Here is a 16491-nt window from a genome sequence, read left to right on the forward strand (position 1 = left end):
TGAATGGGGCTATTTTCTAGTAACCTCATTCATTCATTCATTTTATAAAATAAAAAACTAAATTGAAATGAAAAAGCTAGAGAAGTGGTTTCAAAAAGTTTTTTAACAATATAGCAAAAACTTAACTTGACTTTAAGCAGAAAAGGATAACCCTTACTGTCATACAACTATTCCAAAGACCACTGTACATCGTGGAGAACAAAGCGGGCTATAAAGACGCTCGTTGGGGCGACTCAGTCTGCTGCCTATATGCGACTATATGCGACTTTATGGCTATATAGGCCTATTGTCTGGGGAAACTGCATGCAACTGCACATCGGAAATGATTATGTGGGGGTGGGGCGAGATGGTAGTACCATCACAGCGAAAAGGGGGAAGCGTGATAAAAGAGATACAAAAAGGGGGGCAAGAGATTGGTACGTCATTAACTGACTCAGCCGCATGTTGCATCCCAGCATTTTTTTTTATTTTCCTTCTCCTTTTTTTCATTCTGAGTATTCAAGTCCTGCAGAGAGAGAGCGCCCGACACAGAGGGAGAAACTAAAAGAGAGAGCGAATAAGACCCAGAGAGCGAGTGATTGCGAGCGCTTCAGCGCAGTTTGCGGCGAAGTTCGCTAAGCTAGCCTTAAACTTTTCACAGCCGCTCCTTTCCGTTAGTTGAAAAAAATTCCTTGTTCGAAACGGACGGATTTTCGAATCTCGTGGTATTTTTTGCGAGTATTTTCCGTGTAATTTTCGTCACGCGTCGTTTATTTGCACAAGTGTGTGTGTATTACGTACTGGTGTATTTGTGTGTGTGTAAGTGACTCAACTTGAAGACATTTTTGTTTTTTTTTTGAGGGACGCTTTTTTTAATTTTTTTTGTTTCCTTTTCACGTTTTTGCGTATTCTTTTGCGGCGAATTCAATGACGTCGCAGAAATTTTGTTGTTGCGCCATGAATTTATGTTTATGTATGCGTGTGCATGTGTTTTTGTTCAAGCAAATCGATTTAATTTATGAAAAATTAATACAAAAACCGGCACAGAACTATCACAAAAACCAAAAAAAATAAAACTATGCAAACTAGCGAAGACTCAAGCGTTTTTAATTAAAAGCGTTGTGTGAAATTTTATCAAACCGCAACGGCAAAAACAACAATATTTTATCACCATTTTGAGAGCACCACGCACGTGTGTGTATGCTGGCGTGTGTGTATGTGTTGAAAAAGCCGGCAATGGCAAAAGAGAATTCAGAATTCAGCATTGAAAGGCAAGAAGCAAGAGTCAAAAGCGAATGCCAAATAACGAAAGTAAAAGCATAAAGCCAAAAACAATGAAATCTTAAAAGAAAAAATAAGAAGAGCATCAAAAAACGATGAAATTAATGCTGTAATGAAAAAAACAAAGTCATGGGAAATGGAAAAGTGGTTAAAAAATGATAAATATTATGAAAGGCATGCCATATAAAATTTGAGATTTTAAAATATTGAACTTAAATACTTGAATATTGAAAAACTTATCTTAAAAAATAATATGACTATGGTTTGAAAATTTCGTGAAAAATCATTCCATTATTATTTTTAAGTAAAAAAACTTAAAAAATTATATTTAATAATTATAAAATTCCTCCACCTTAACTCTTTCTAATCAAAACTCAAATCTCTTTTTCTAGAAAATCTAAAACCTTGCCAGCAAATCTTGGTGTTAATAAAATGAGTATTACCTAAAAAAGAAAAACAAATATATTTATCAGTGCGGTTATAAAATATAAAAAGCTTCAACAAATAGTTGAAGAAAGTCAACTAAAAAGTGAAAAAGAAAAGAAAAGAAAACCAAACAAAACAAATATATTTGGTGCGAGAGAGCATTAAAGTGATTTTCTCAGCGTGTGTCTTGGGATAAGCGAAAAAGCCAGCAAAATTTACTGCTTTGGGAACTCCGCTTTCAACATAAACACCAACACCAATACCAATACCCAAACAGATACCGGCAGCATCATCAACCCCCCAAGCGGCATCAACAACACCAACACCACCACCCACCTCCAGATTCAGCACCACCCCCAAAACAGTGCGAGAATGCTGTTCGAGAATCCGGCGGTTGCGGCCAAGTTGCCCTTTCCGTACAACGTGCCTCCGCCTCTGCAGGCAGCGGCGGCAGCAGCGGCGGCTGTCCCAAATCTAAGGTGAGTTTTCACATTTTCTTTTACACGCGGGAAAATCTTGTTTACATATATCTTTAAAGTAGTTACATAGTCTGTAAATGAGGGAAATTGAAGTATTTTACTTCTTTTGTTTCGTAAAAAGTATTGAATTAGGCCTAAAATTTGAGGAAGAGTTTTCTAGAAAAAAAGTCATCCATTTCATATCAAAATATCTCCATCCATATAGCTCCCTTTTTATATAATATTTTCCCCAAGTGCACCTAAAAAGCCCACCCACAAAAAAGCAAGAACTCTGCTCGTCTCAAGGCCATTAAAGGCGTTAATGCGCTTTGAGGTTTTTACTCTCTTTATTTTTTTTTTCTTACGTTATTTTCTCACAGCTTTCGCCCAAGTTTTGCCTCAGTGGCATATTTATGAAAATTGTTTTGCTCTTTGCTTGTTTTTAAATTTTTCATCAGGCACTCAGGCTCAGTTTGAGTCGCGGGCAAATTTTCCAACCTATAATTTCACTAAGTTGCTGTCCGTAAATTGCATTCATTTATTACATGAGATTGAGGGCGATGTTTACGTTGTGAGTGTCTTATTAATATTCATTTTTAGAGGCACTGGACAGCAAAGTAAGGTAATAAGGTTTATAAAAATGCACTTTAAAGGGATTTTCTTACTTAACATTATGATTATGATTAAATTAAGTGAATTTAAAGTGATAAAAAGGGGTAGCTTTAAAAATAAACTATCCCATAAAGACCATTATTCATTTCTTAATATTTAAACTTATTAACAAACCCTCTGCAAATAAATTAAAATTAATGAATTGTCCTCCATTACAAAATGTCCACAATATTTCCCCCATTATGAGTCATTCTCAAGTTTGCCAAATTTGTAATCTTTTCCTGTAATTTTCCTGGTAATAAATGATTGCGGACTTTGGCGGGATTATTAATGCCCTGTTTTTGCCTTAAGTGGCGTTTTTAATGAAGCATTTCGTGACACAAAAATGAGAGTAAACAGTTTTAAATGGGAACCTTTGTGCCTTAAGCGAAGTTTTTCGGGGAAATATTTATATATATACGAGTTTATAGACCGACATTCAAGTTCGTCAACGTCATTGGGGGACTTGCTTTACTTTTGATATTAAAAAACGATCGTCTGGCGCCAGGCAATTAAGAGTTTAAAGTTTTTGTTATTCGCTTCCTCGGTGTTTGCCTTACCAATTAGCATTTTATTTATTGTTTCATAATTTTTCTGTATTTTTTTTGGCATGTGCCAAACATTTTTCTTGCTCTCCAAACTAGAAACTACAGAAATTGAAAAACTACAAAATAAATTTAATATTTCTAAAACAAAAAACAGCAAATGATGCAATAGCTTTCCAGATTGAATTACTTTCAAGAATCACTAGTTATTTTTATCGCCCAAAAATGCCAAAATAGATTATGAAACTTAAAATTATCTTCAAGACACTTGAAGGCAAACCAAAACTAAAGCCAAAAATCGAAGATAAACATAAGGAAAATCCAGGGAAAACGACAGGGAGAATCGCTCATCGATGCTGAGAGCATAGACAAAGCGTTGATTGGATTTAAAGTGACAGTAATAAATGACAACAAAGGCAAGTTTCATTTATAAATACTTAGACGAAGAAGACAAAAAAAAAAGAAGGAAAATGTATGCTACCAGGAAAACAGAATAGAAGAAGAAGAACTTGGCTGGCTGTCTGAACTTGCACCAGATGAAATCTGAGGGAGACGAGTAGCTAGAGCCAAAAGAACGTGCTAAATAAACAGACATCGTCGCCACATTTTCGGTTTGACACACTGACAGGAAAAACAAATGGCCGAGTACTTGGGAAAAACTAGAACTCGAGATCTTCCTCTACTCATCTTTAATATGTTTTACTATTCCCTCTGCTTTCCATGTATTCGAGGGCCCCCTGTAATATGAGGCATTGAAAAATAGATATTAAAATTCTTGGCTCTCGTCTTGCCGTTCTTGTGAATTAATTGTGCGTTAGCTTAACTGCATTTAGTGCAAGCGCAATTAGCCAAATTGTTAACTTAATTATTTTGGGCTTCTTACGCATAGTTGGCTCTGTAAATGGCTGCTAAATTATAGACAGCTAAGGGTGACAGTGGGCTTCATAAGCTAAGAAAGCTTTCAAAAATTATATATTAATTATTAAAAGTTGTTTTGTTATTTATAACCCCCTTCTATTTCTCTAGCTGACAATCAATCAGCATTATTATGTATTATACTTTCGGTACGCACTGTCGTTGACATTGAAGTTAAGCCACGCTCAAGTTCCGCCTTAATTAGTCAAGCCCCAAGTCGATCATTTCTGCTCACTTTTTATGCAACAGACAGTCTGGCTAAATAAGAATCAGACAGCAATTATATATATTTTATTAGCTGCACTGCTTGCATATTAATCGAGGCGAACCCCTCGCAAATCCCCTTTTTGTAATTTGTATCTTTGTATCTCGAAATAAGCTGACATACGTGGTCGGCAGGTGACTCTCACGACCTTCCTTCCCACTCGATAGAATTGAGTTAAGTACTCAGCTTAAGGTATTACACTTTTTGTTGTTTTTTTTTGAGGTGTAAAAGTAAAATGCCGCATGAATTTCAAATTAAAAATCTCAATCTTTTGGGGCAGACATGTGAGCATTATTTGCTTCATCCCCCTCTGAACCCTTTCACGCTTTCTTCCCGCAAATTTCCCAGCATTATTAAGATGTTTGCCTAAAAGACGCTTTTCCTCACATTTTCTATTTTCTTTTTTGGTTTTGCGCATTTGAAATACATTTTTCTTTTCTTTTCGGGTTTCGTTTTATTTTGTTACGCTCGCACTTTTGCCAAGTTTTTACACTGCCGCCGAGTGATTATTCATAAGACTTCGCCGAGAGATTTGTGCCGGGGCGTTTTTGACTGACAGCTACAACGGCTGTTCTTATTAAGGTAGCACCACCACCACCACATACAACACCACTGGCACTGCCGAAAACAGCACCACAGCATTGACGATAGTGGCACACCACCCACATAAGAGATTTATTTAACTGCGTATCCGAACCGCTCTCTTTGGGTACTTACTTAAGCTGATTAAATCTGGCGGGTTTCTGTGGCAGCGAATTTTCCAATTTCTGTTTTCTTTTTGGTAAAATATATATATTCTTAATGACCTTGAGGGGGTTATTTCTAAACTAAAAGATTTAAAATGATTTTAAGTTTAAAGTATTTTGACAAAGAAGCAGTACTGAGCTTAAGTAAATGAGTTTTTAAGAAGATTTCAATTTGGTTTATTAATATTTCATTACTTCAACTTACATTCCTTTCAAATGCAAACATTTTCCTATATAAATTTTTAATTTAAGCCCCCCTCAGCTTCATAGCACGTTTCTGTGCCAATTTCACATTTTTTCCTGGTTTTTTCCGAATGTATCTAACAAACTCATTATCCGGTCATCGTAATTTATCTACCCACACGCACTGCGTTGGCAGTTATAACTGTAAGTCTCGATTCAATTGTTCTCACATGTTCGCCTTTTGAATGGCCGCAACAAATTGACCAGCCAACGGACGGGCAAACGGACAGACATACGGACAACTCATCTCTCATTTAGATTGAGCATGACAAGACGAAATGAAAATAAGAAAACATAGAGAAACACAAATTGTGCGGGTAAAAGTTGTCTGGGTAAAAAGCAGCTTAAAGTTCCTTGACTTCTAAGCCATATATATATTCGATTTGGGTTTTATATGGAGAGGAAAAGGGGTATAAAAATGGCAATAAAAGGTAGAATAAATCATAGTTCTTAAGCAGTTTAATCTGAACTATCCAAGTTTATAAGTTCTATTTAAAGATTCTTGGTGGTTTTCTTCTGAAGGGGATCATATTTTGGTATTATTTAAAGATATTTGTATTTATACCTTTATTAATTAAATATAATAAATTCATACTATAATATTTTTTGAGATTTTTCTTTACTTGACATGATTTTCTCCAAGTGACCTTGCCCACAAAGTTACCCCTGTTTTGATAATAAGTGCTGGCTTGTAAAGTTAACTCATTTTAGAAGTGAATTCCGAATGTAGAGTTTCTAGTTAAAGTTGGTTTTGATTGAGTTGCATATACATACAGATATATATGCCACATGAAATATGTAGCAGCATATGGTTGCAGCTCAGATTCCACATAAAAGTGCGGTGGATGAATAGTGCTGAGTGAATGGATGCACATATGATATTTTCTAGATTGTTTTTTTTCACTTCTTCTTCTGCAGTAGATAAAATTGTAAAAGTTGCCAAGTCTGCTTTTACTGTCAAGCTGCCGACTGCATGGAATTTTCCTGTATATGCAGTCGGCAACTTTTGAGCATTTTTTAGCACCCCTCCAACAGCCCAGTTTTCCACGATGTGGGCGTATTTCAATTATTTTCACGAATTGCATGAGGGAAAGCAGAGGGTTTGGGTTCAAACTGCGTGTGTTTTTGCACTTTAATTGAAATGCCATCACTGCCAAGCTGAATGGTGGGCAAATATTTTCCCCAAGATTAGAGATTCTGATAGCTTTTCCATTTTGAGTTTTAAGCCGCATAACGATTTGTTATTTGTTTTCGTTATCAACATTTTAGCGTCTAATGAGTTGCATGTGATTTGATTTCATTCACCCAAAAACAGTGAACTCATGTTGGAAGTGAACTTCCTATAAGAGGAATAAATCAAATGAACTGCAAAGTGAACTAAAAACGAAAAGGAAATGTACTCTTTTTATTTACAAAAACCTCGATTTGATTTCTGCTCAACCTTCTTATAAAATGATATCATTAGGTGGCTGGGGAAATTTATTTACTTGTTTTTGTTTACTTCTTTTGCATTTTGTTCAGAAAATGCAGACATACATTTATGCATATCACAAGTCCGCACTTTTCCTTCTCTCTCACATAAATTCAAATCATTTTCCAAGAGCTTTATATGTAGATTCATTTTATGTACGAGAATCAGTCAGCTTATGTACAAATGTCTACAAATATGTGCTTGGTTATATGGGTTAAAATATATATACTCGAGTACACATATATATATATATATATGGGGAGGAAAAACTCTTTCGTTTGTTATTTGCCATACGAATGGGGGAAAATTGCATTTTCTCAAGTGCAGGGCCGCATTAAATTATGCACAAACGAAGGGCGCCTTTCCCTTTGAAATGAAACATTTCAGAAAAAATTCCAAGCATGACATTCTCAAGATTTTTAGCACTAAGAGAAGAAAAAGGCAAGACCAAGTGAAAACGAAATGAGTTTTCATCAAGTCAAGAGTTTAAATATGACATTATGCAGTCAAGAAAACTAAAAAGTTTTAAAGGAAATTATATATACCTACAAACTAGATTAAAAACTGTCTGATTTGATTGTGTCTACAAATTTTTATTGATTAAGTTCTAAGAATTTTTAATCCCTAAGATCAAATACCGTGACTCACCTCACTTCACCTTACATTAATCGCACTTAAAAAAAACTAGAACATATTGCAATTAAACTCAAAGACTTGTCCTACATTTTCTTAATCAATTACAATCAATTTCCACTTTTCCAATCGCCCTCTCAGAGATCTAATTTTCCATCCAACTGGGTCAATCTTAAAACATTTTTCGTACCGCGTGTCGCTGTCAATTTTGTTAAATGTTTTTCTTTTTTTTTTTTGAGTCATTTGTAAAAGCTGAATTTAGCGACAAGATATTTGCAATTTGTTGTTTTTATTTATTATTAGTAAATGAATGTGCCCAAAAACAAATTGTACAAGAAATTTTATGTATGAAATATTTGTATTTATGTTGTAAAATTTTTGTTCTTTCCGCTGGGCATGTGTGAATTAATAATATTTATTTTCGGCAAAAAAAAGAGAGTGAAATTCCGGCAGACAATAATAAAGCTTTCCCATTAAAATGTCAATTGAAAATATTACAGAAAATGTTCAATTGGTGGCCATAAAAAATGGCAAAGCCCACGCCGAACTAAATAAAGGCATCATAGCTTCCAGTACTCCCCGATTTTCTATCAATCTTATGGTTATATATATTATATATACCCCCGCATAACTCTCAAGAAAACGAGTAATGAGCGTCTCATTAAGTCTATATATATTTCTTTTCTTTTGTGTTGGCCAGCTTGGGTAGCCTGTTGGCTGGTAAATAAGTTTGGCCCATTGCGCATTTAGTTCATTAACCTCTCCAAACTACAATTGTTGTAAATTTTTCGCTTGGGGAGTTCATTGTTGGGAACGCAAGAAAGCTGGCTGACTGGCTGCCCTGGCTGGCCTAGCCCGGCCGCAAGTTGGCCTAACAAAATGGTTATAAAAAGTACAAAATTGTTTGCTACCCATGGCCTGATATGCCAATTAAAGTGCGACCGAGCTGGCTCTCTGGTCTCTACAGTCTCCCAGTTTCCCTCTCTCTCTTTTGGTGGGGGCGTGGGCTTTCCCTCTATGCGAGGAAGCTTGGCTTTTTTGTTAGCCTGGTTAGAGGTTATGGCCAACAATTACTTAAAATTAGCTGCCAGTAGCTACTGGCTGGGCAACATCCATAAAAATCTTTTGGATAAAACTCAAGTTCGAGATGAAGTTTTCCCTTTTCGGGTGGTAACCAGCTTAGGTCGTTGAATGGAAAACGGTTTATGGCGGTATTTAAATTGGCTTATAGGGGGTTTAAGATGTTTTCAAATTATAATTAGATAGTTTATTCTATAAAAAAAATACATTCTTTATTAAATTTCTTATCAAAAAGTGTGAAACAAAATTATCTTTTTGACATTTTCAACCTTTTAGCACCCACATAACCCTGTTACCCCTTATCAAAAATGAGAAATTCGGGTTACCCTTATTTTCCCCTTAAAATGCCAGAATTGTTCTCATAACTAAGCGAATTGTGCTCGGAATATGGAATGACATACCTCAATGAGCTTGTTTTCTAATTTCTAATCAAACTGCATTCACAGTTTAAAATGTCAAAAATATCCCATTTTTGGCAAATTTTAATGATGTTACCCCTGTCAAAAATGCGAAATTCGGTTGTCCCGATTTCCTCCTCAAAGTGACAGTATTTTGTCCATAACAAAGCCAATAATTTTCCGAACATGGAATGCCATACCTCGTTGAGCTTGTTTTCTAATTTCTAGTGGAACTGCATTCACACTTTAAAATGTCAAAAATTTTGTATTTTTTGCGAATTTCGATGATTTAACCAACTATAAAAGACCTATAAAACCTTATAGAACAATGACTACTGTAGTTCCTGCTACCCATTTGAATAACAGTAACTGTGACAAAACAATTCCAAATAATTAATGTCAAGAGCAATCGCACACACCAACGAGAAACCGTGTAGATATGCACGAGTGTATCTGAGAGTTTGATGTATGTGCTTTGACAGTATCTGATTATTGGCATGCGTATCTATCAGTTACATTAGTGCGCACAAATATATTTCAAGTTTATATATATGCATTCTAAACAGATATTGGTAGATATATATATCTATATATATGAGCTATATAAATTTATCATAAGACACAGCGAATGCGACTGCTGCTGCTGCTGCTTTCTGGCTGAGTGAAGGAATTTATATTATCGATAGGTTATAAATTGAAGACAATGAAATCAATTGATTGGCATTTCTGAGACGTCTGTGGATTGGCACTTGGATGGGTTATGGGGGCTGATCGGAGGGGCATTATTATGGCATCTGGGTGTGCTTCGTTAGGCATTTGCTGCAATACTTTGACCCCGATTGTGTGTGCATTGGATTGGGATTCGATTCTAGTAGACCTAGCAAGAGAAAACCTATAATTACGCTTTAAATGGCTCAATTTTCAAGACCGGTTCTTGGGTTTACATATTTATATATATCTTTCTATGGTTGTCGCTGAGAACGTCTAGAAATTGATTCTATTTATTTTGCCCCTTTTTATCGATCGTTGAACATAATTTATGATGCATATTTAAATTGCAAATCCAATTTTTTTTCTCCTACTTTTTGGCAACATAGTTTTCCATTTCTATTCAGCTTATTGGTGCCAATGCGATTTGTCACCTACACCTTCAGATATATAGATATTATATATATATATTTTGGCTTTCGTTTTGTTTGGATCGCGTTGATCGTACTAAAAGCTGTGCAAAATGTTTTTGCAATAGCCACAAATTTTATGGCAATTTATTTTGTCGTATAAACGTATATAGTTTTTGTGTAAATAACCTTTTTGCCGAAGGCTGCTACGCCCTGAAACATATATATATACATATATAGCTTCTTTTGATGCTACCCGCCCGTGTGCAATTATTTTGATGATGATAAATTTGATTTCAGTTTTTTTTTCGCTTTCGATTTGGGAATTGCCATTGATGGGGAAAGAAAAATGTTTGCTGCAAATGGATCAAGATGGAAAAGGTTTTGATTTGTTGGTTGCAGCTTGTACGCTGTTTGAAATGGCAAAATGATAAGTTATACTATTTTATATATCAACAATTTAATATAGTCAGTAAGACCAACCATGACAGAAAATCATTAATGACAATGCAAACATTTTTCGAATAGAACTTAGCCAAGCCATAAGTTGACTTTTCTCGTTATTTTTCAGGCCACAGAGCAAACGGTTGACTTGGCATGTCAAATGCAATGAACTTTCCCAAGAATATAGCCGTATTTTCCCTTCATTTCATAGTGTCCATTTCTCATGCCATTAGAACTATCAAAGACGAACTCAATTTCGGTTGGGCAAACAAATATGCAGACCAGAACGGAAAGTCAGTGGCTGCCATTGTGCAGCAAATATATATATATATATATTATTTTTTTTGCACAATTTGTGTATCTAAAGAGCCGTAAAATTGTGAAACATGCAATACCCCCGAAAGCCACACAAATGCCAGATAATGTTAGCCAGCCCAGTATGGGAAATGTATCTCTAAGATAGATCAACTTTTGCCCGCCTGCTTGTCGTGTCGATTTGCATGACAGTTGGAAAATGTTCCGTTTGCTTTCCACTTGTTTTTTTTTCTTCTCTGCGGTTGATTACTGTCTCTGTGGGATCATTCTCAGGTAATTATGTCTAAGGAAAAGTACTGGAAAAAGTACCAAAGGCAAGGTTTTTCTTAATCAAGAAAAAAGAGCTAAAAAGATTTGCATGCCAAAATATCAATTTACGTCTCAGCGGAAGCAGAAGTTCTTGAGCAAACTTTATGTTTGACTTTCTTAAAGGACTTTATCAGATCTGAGATATATAATATTTATAAAGTGCAAATATTCCTCATATAACTTTATTCGCCTTGGCAATTTTGTGTGCAAATATTTTTGTAATATTCACTTTAACTTTGACATTCCCGCGAAACTTTTATGCAGCTCATGCTGAGAAAATCACAGCTCAGCCATATTATCTTGTCATAGCCGGTATACATCATATGTTTATATACTTTTTTCTTGTATTTTTCTGTATATATATGTATATGTTTTTCTGGCGACCGGATGCATAAATAAGTGACAAACCCGGAGCGGCTGCTAGTGGTTTACTCGCGCTTTGTTTTTGTTGAGTTTCCGGCATCAGTTTAAGAAAAATAAGAAATACGTGCAGAGATACGTCTGTTTATCGGTATTAAGATGTATATCTTATTTGGCAATGCCTTTTCTCCAAGGTTTTTATGTAAATTCAAATGGCTTGACATTGAAAATGTGGGAAATTTCGATGGAAATGGCCTAACTAACATTTAAATTGGAATTGAAAGCTGATCTTAAAGCTTGTCAAAGAGTAAAATTGCATTTTAAGCTAAATAATTTATCAAAGCTAAAGACTCATTTATAATCCATAACAAAATGAGTCAACAGAGTAAAAATACTTTGCTCATTATCAAATAGAAAACCAATTAACCTATGGAAATTTGTCAAATTAATCCCGACATTTTTAGCTTTAATTAAACAGTATTCTCAATTGGCCAACCATTAGGCTAACCATTCTGGCATAACAAATGATAGAAAGCCAATCAAGAGACAAGTTGAACATCCATCAAAAGCAGAAAGAATGTTGCCATAAAATCGAATCTCTTTGCGGCTCCGTGGGAAATCAATCGAGCCACTTAACCATGGCCTAATCATAATTGAAATCTTCTTTTTCGGGCATTATGCAATAGCCGGCACTCAACTGTGTCCAAAACAGATATATATATATATATATAGATATAGAAGAGCTTAAAAATAGAAGAAATCGGCTTAGCAAAGTCTCCAACCTTAGCCCTCCCCCCCTGATCTGATTAAATCGAATAATGCAGAAAGAGTGGAGCAGTGGAAACCAGTTTTCAGTTTCCCTTTAAAATCGAAACACACGCTTGGCTAGAAAATGATAAATAAGAAAAAGAAACCAAACGAAAACAAAGAACTTGGTCTAAAGCAAATTCAGACCCAGACCGAATGCTTCACTTGGCTTTTTGGTGGCTTGTTGGCTGGCTGGCTTATTTTTTTCCGTTCTTATTTGTTTCGCTTGAACGAATTTGGATTTATGAGACTTGCAGCAGGCCGGCCTCTCAGTGCCGCCTCCCAGCCAAACGAGTGCGAAATACATTTTGGCCCATTGGCAGAACGGAATGAATATTGCCTAAAATTTGTAAGCTTGTAAAATCAAGCGAAGAGAACGAAATCGATGACACTTGGCCAAAAGATGTCAATAGGCAATGGCAAATGCTAAATGCAATTAGTTCGGGTCCAATTCAAAGTTTGGCAAGTGCTGGCAACATTTTGCAGCAGGTGCTGGAATGACACGGCTAATATAAAACGATATTTATAATTAATATTACTTATAGTCAGGAAATTGTACATATCTTGACTTAAGTTCATCATCTACTATACTCTGTTACCAATTTGATTGAAAGCAATTAAACTGCTTATCCCATTGCACTTCATCTTGCAACCTCCGACAATGGGTTTCACTTTCACATAATTGCCACATCATTTCAGCCTCGTGTTGAGTTGCCTGGCAAATAACTTGTTTATGTTGCAGAGGATTTTCATGTGAAAGTGAAAAGTTTGCTATAATGGCCTTAAATGCATTACTTGGTCAGCACTGGCTTGTGGTTTTTCTAATTTGTAACTATATAATAGCTATAAATAGTTATGGGATGACAGAGATTAAGGTGGAGTGTAAAATTAGATTGAAAATTTCAGTCTTTTGCCTTTCTTTCTTGGTTATCTAACTTAAGTATCTGGTTGTGTGATTTTTCATCACACATTCCTCTATAGAACCCTCTAACTTACAAATCCAACTCTGCAGATTCCCATTTTGTTTGTTTTACTTCCCAGCTAGAACTGAGAACCTTTCCCGGCCATCGTAGATTCCACTCAAGTTTTATTTATTTGTTTAATTTCCGACCAGGCTGGCTTATTTCTGCGGAAGAGATTAATGTTACCCAGCGGTAATCAAAATTTGATGCCTCGCCGGCGATAGGCTTTTGGGACCTGAGACTTGAGCTCCCCTTCTGCATCTGTAAACAATCCGATGTTTAAACAGTCAATGACCTTCAGTTGGTTTTGGTCAGTTGGCGAGCAATGACAATCGTCCAGTGGCTTTGGCTTTAATTATCTGGAGCCTGGGAATATAGGGCCCCGCAATGGTGGAAAAGAGCCCCATTACCATTTCATTAACATAGTCATAAAACTTCCCCATCATCATTTCCACCCACCCACCGGGGTCTTTCCTACCTTCCCCCCATTGCGTGTGTATTGAAATGAAAACACGTGTTGCGGCCATAAACAAAGAAATTGGTAAATGCCAAACGAGAAAAAAAAAAAAACAAAACAAAGCCGTCGGAGCTGCAAAAAAATACAGCGAAAAAATTGCCAAAAAACTCGGCCTAGCGTGAAAAACACACGAACACTCGAAACACACGTACACAAAGGGGCTCCAAAAAGTGGGCAATGCCTGTTTGCTTTTTTATATTTTTTTCGGCGTGGCTCCTTTCGCCAAGTCAAATCCCATTTTCTGTTGGTTTTTAATACGCCTTTTTGGGCGGCAAGGGGGTTCTCAATTTGGAGCGAGAGAAAAATATGTTCCAACGAAGTATTTTCCGTTTGAAGTTGCCCTGGAAAGTTGCCTTTTTTTACGGGCTCATATAATAATCTTAAAAATGCAAATTTAAGCTGTAGAAAGGAAATTTCTAGGTGCTACGAGTAATTTAGAGTTTATGAGTAACTAAAAAGTGACATGAATTATAGTGGAACGCCTAAAAACGAAAACATAGTACTTATAAATATTTATTTAATTAAGAAGAATTAAAATATATATAAAGTTTCTTCTATTCATCAACGAGATCTCTGTTTCCACTCAATGAATTCCCATTAAAGCGATTCAGATGGAATGTCTAAGGCTAAGAAAGTAACTATAATAGCAAGGCCCTTAGGGCGTCATAATAAGTTAATTAAGCATGCAGCTGAGAATTAGTATCTTGCATGATTTACGTGTTAAACTCATGATTTAGAAGCTTATGCTAATTCCCAGACTAATGATTGAATAGTTAAAAGGAAATATAGTAAACGCGGAAAGTACTAAATAATGTTAAATTTTTTTTTATAATTTTCTTTTCCTTATTTAGAAATACAAATAATTTTGTATATATTCAAGTTTAGGTATATAACCCCATCTTATATAACACAATTTCTAACCATAAAAGTTGACCGAATAGAAAAAAAAAGCAAAATTACGTGTCGCCGCTGTCGCTTTTTCGAGCTTTGACAATTTCCGACACATCGACAGTTGCATCCCCATTCGAAGCCCCTTCTCAACATCACACTAGCCAACCCCGGCAACCCCTTTCTCTCAACCCCTTCTATAAAGTGTGAATAAAATAAAATCCGCCGATTGCGTGTGGTAATCTAACAAAAAAAATCTAACAAAACGCCACAGAAAAATGGCAAAAAACCCGCTGCAACTTATAACTGACTGCTGGCCCCAACTGACCCCGAACACCAAGCCCCCTAACAAAACTCCTTACCGAACCCCTTACCAATCCCCTTCTCCGTAAGTCACTGCAGAAAAAAGATTTATTATATTTTTTAGCGAAATCAGATTAGGTTTAGCTATTCAAATTAATATAGTTATGTATTTATTTACTAAAACATTTTTCTGAGTGTATCTGCGGGCGGCCAGCTGTGTTGATTTTCATTTTCAGCACGACTGGGCGATGGGGGCGTGGCTCCGCCCCACTTTTCGCATTGATTGCGTTACAATTTCAGGTTTCTGGTTTCAGCTTTTGCTGCCAGTCTACTTCTACTTTTTTCCTTTATTTCTTTTTTGTTGTTTTTGTATTTGTTGTTGTATTTGTTACCGCTGAGACTTTTGCTTTGTTTTTGTTTTACCGGCTGTGCCACAAAACGTGTCCGCCGCTGCCGCTGCTTGGCTGTCTGCCACAGCGTTGGAGTTGATCTTTATCTGTATCTCCGGACGCTGGTTCAGGCTTTATAGATGTGCCTTACAGTGGGCTCTTTTTTAGTTTTTTTGTGATAAAAAGTTTATATTTTTTAAGATATTTGGTAGTCGGAAAACTTAAAAGGTAAACTTTAAGAACTAAAAGATAAAAACTTGTTTTAATTTTGGAAGTTAATTTAATAATTGTTATTCTAAATCCTGAAAAATGTTAAAAATCTTCTTGATATATTTATAACTAAATAGTTAATTAAATCACTTGAACCATTTTCATCTTAATCAATCACCACTGTACTAGGTTGGCTTGACTTGAATCGTTGGCCTGACTTGGCTTTTGGGTCTCTGTTGGCCACGACTCAACCGGTTTCAGTCGCTCTCAGGCCTCAGCTCTCCATTTCGTTTCGTTTTCATTTCGATTTACGAGCGCAAAATTAAAACCAAATGAGTGGAGCAGCCAGCTAGCTGCCCTGGTTGTTATTGTTTCTCGGCCTGGCCTGGCCTGGCATTAAGTCGAAGATCTTGAAATGTGGTCGCTACCCGGGGCCAAAACTCTTCCTGCGTTTTTCGGATCAACCGAAAGAAATACCAGGCTATCGTATCTGATCAGATCTAAACATTACATATATACTATATATATATCTGCATGGACAGTTATATAAATGGTGGATGCCCGTAAATGGCCGGGGGTTTATTATTATTATTGTTATTGCCGCCGTTTGCGTTGTCTTTATTTGGTGGCAAAAATAATGTCGCATTAAATAAATTATTTCACATCGTTGGGTTTTCTGTGTGTATATATATATATATATCTATATATATTCACATTCATAAAGTGACTTTCATTTCCTGCAGCGAAGGAAACAAAAAATTGCAGTTCAGCTGTTTGT

The 16491-nt window shown here is 35.9% G+C and overlaps 1 protein-coding gene across 5 annotated transcripts in view; it reads left to right on the forward strand.

Moving 5' to 3' along the window:
• LOC108116604 (poly(U)-binding-splicing factor PUF60-B) overlaps nt 1-16491 on the forward strand; it is a 93454-nt gene that overhangs the window by 1802 nt on the left and 75161 nt on the right. For 4 of the 5 annotated variants that reach the window (XM_041818795.1, XM_041818797.1, XM_041818798.1 and 1 more), the window contains exon 2: nt 1653-2165. In XM_041818795.1, coding sequence (XP_041674729.1) covers nt 2059-2165 — 107 coding nt within the window. In that variant the 5' untranslated portion in view covers nt 1653-2058. Of the gene's footprint in view, nt 1-653; nt 799-1652; nt 2166-16491 lie in introns of those variants that run through there. The other variant, XM_041818796.1, reaches the window with a different exon arrangement.

This window comes from Drosophila eugracilis, unplaced genomic scaffold (assembly GCF_018153835.1).
Source record: "Drosophila eugracilis isolate 14026-0451.02 unplaced genomic scaffold, ASM1815383v1 contig_367, whole genome shotgun sequence".
NCBI classification, from domain to species: Eukaryota; Metazoa; Arthropoda; class Insecta; order Diptera; family Drosophilidae; genus Drosophila; species Drosophila eugracilis.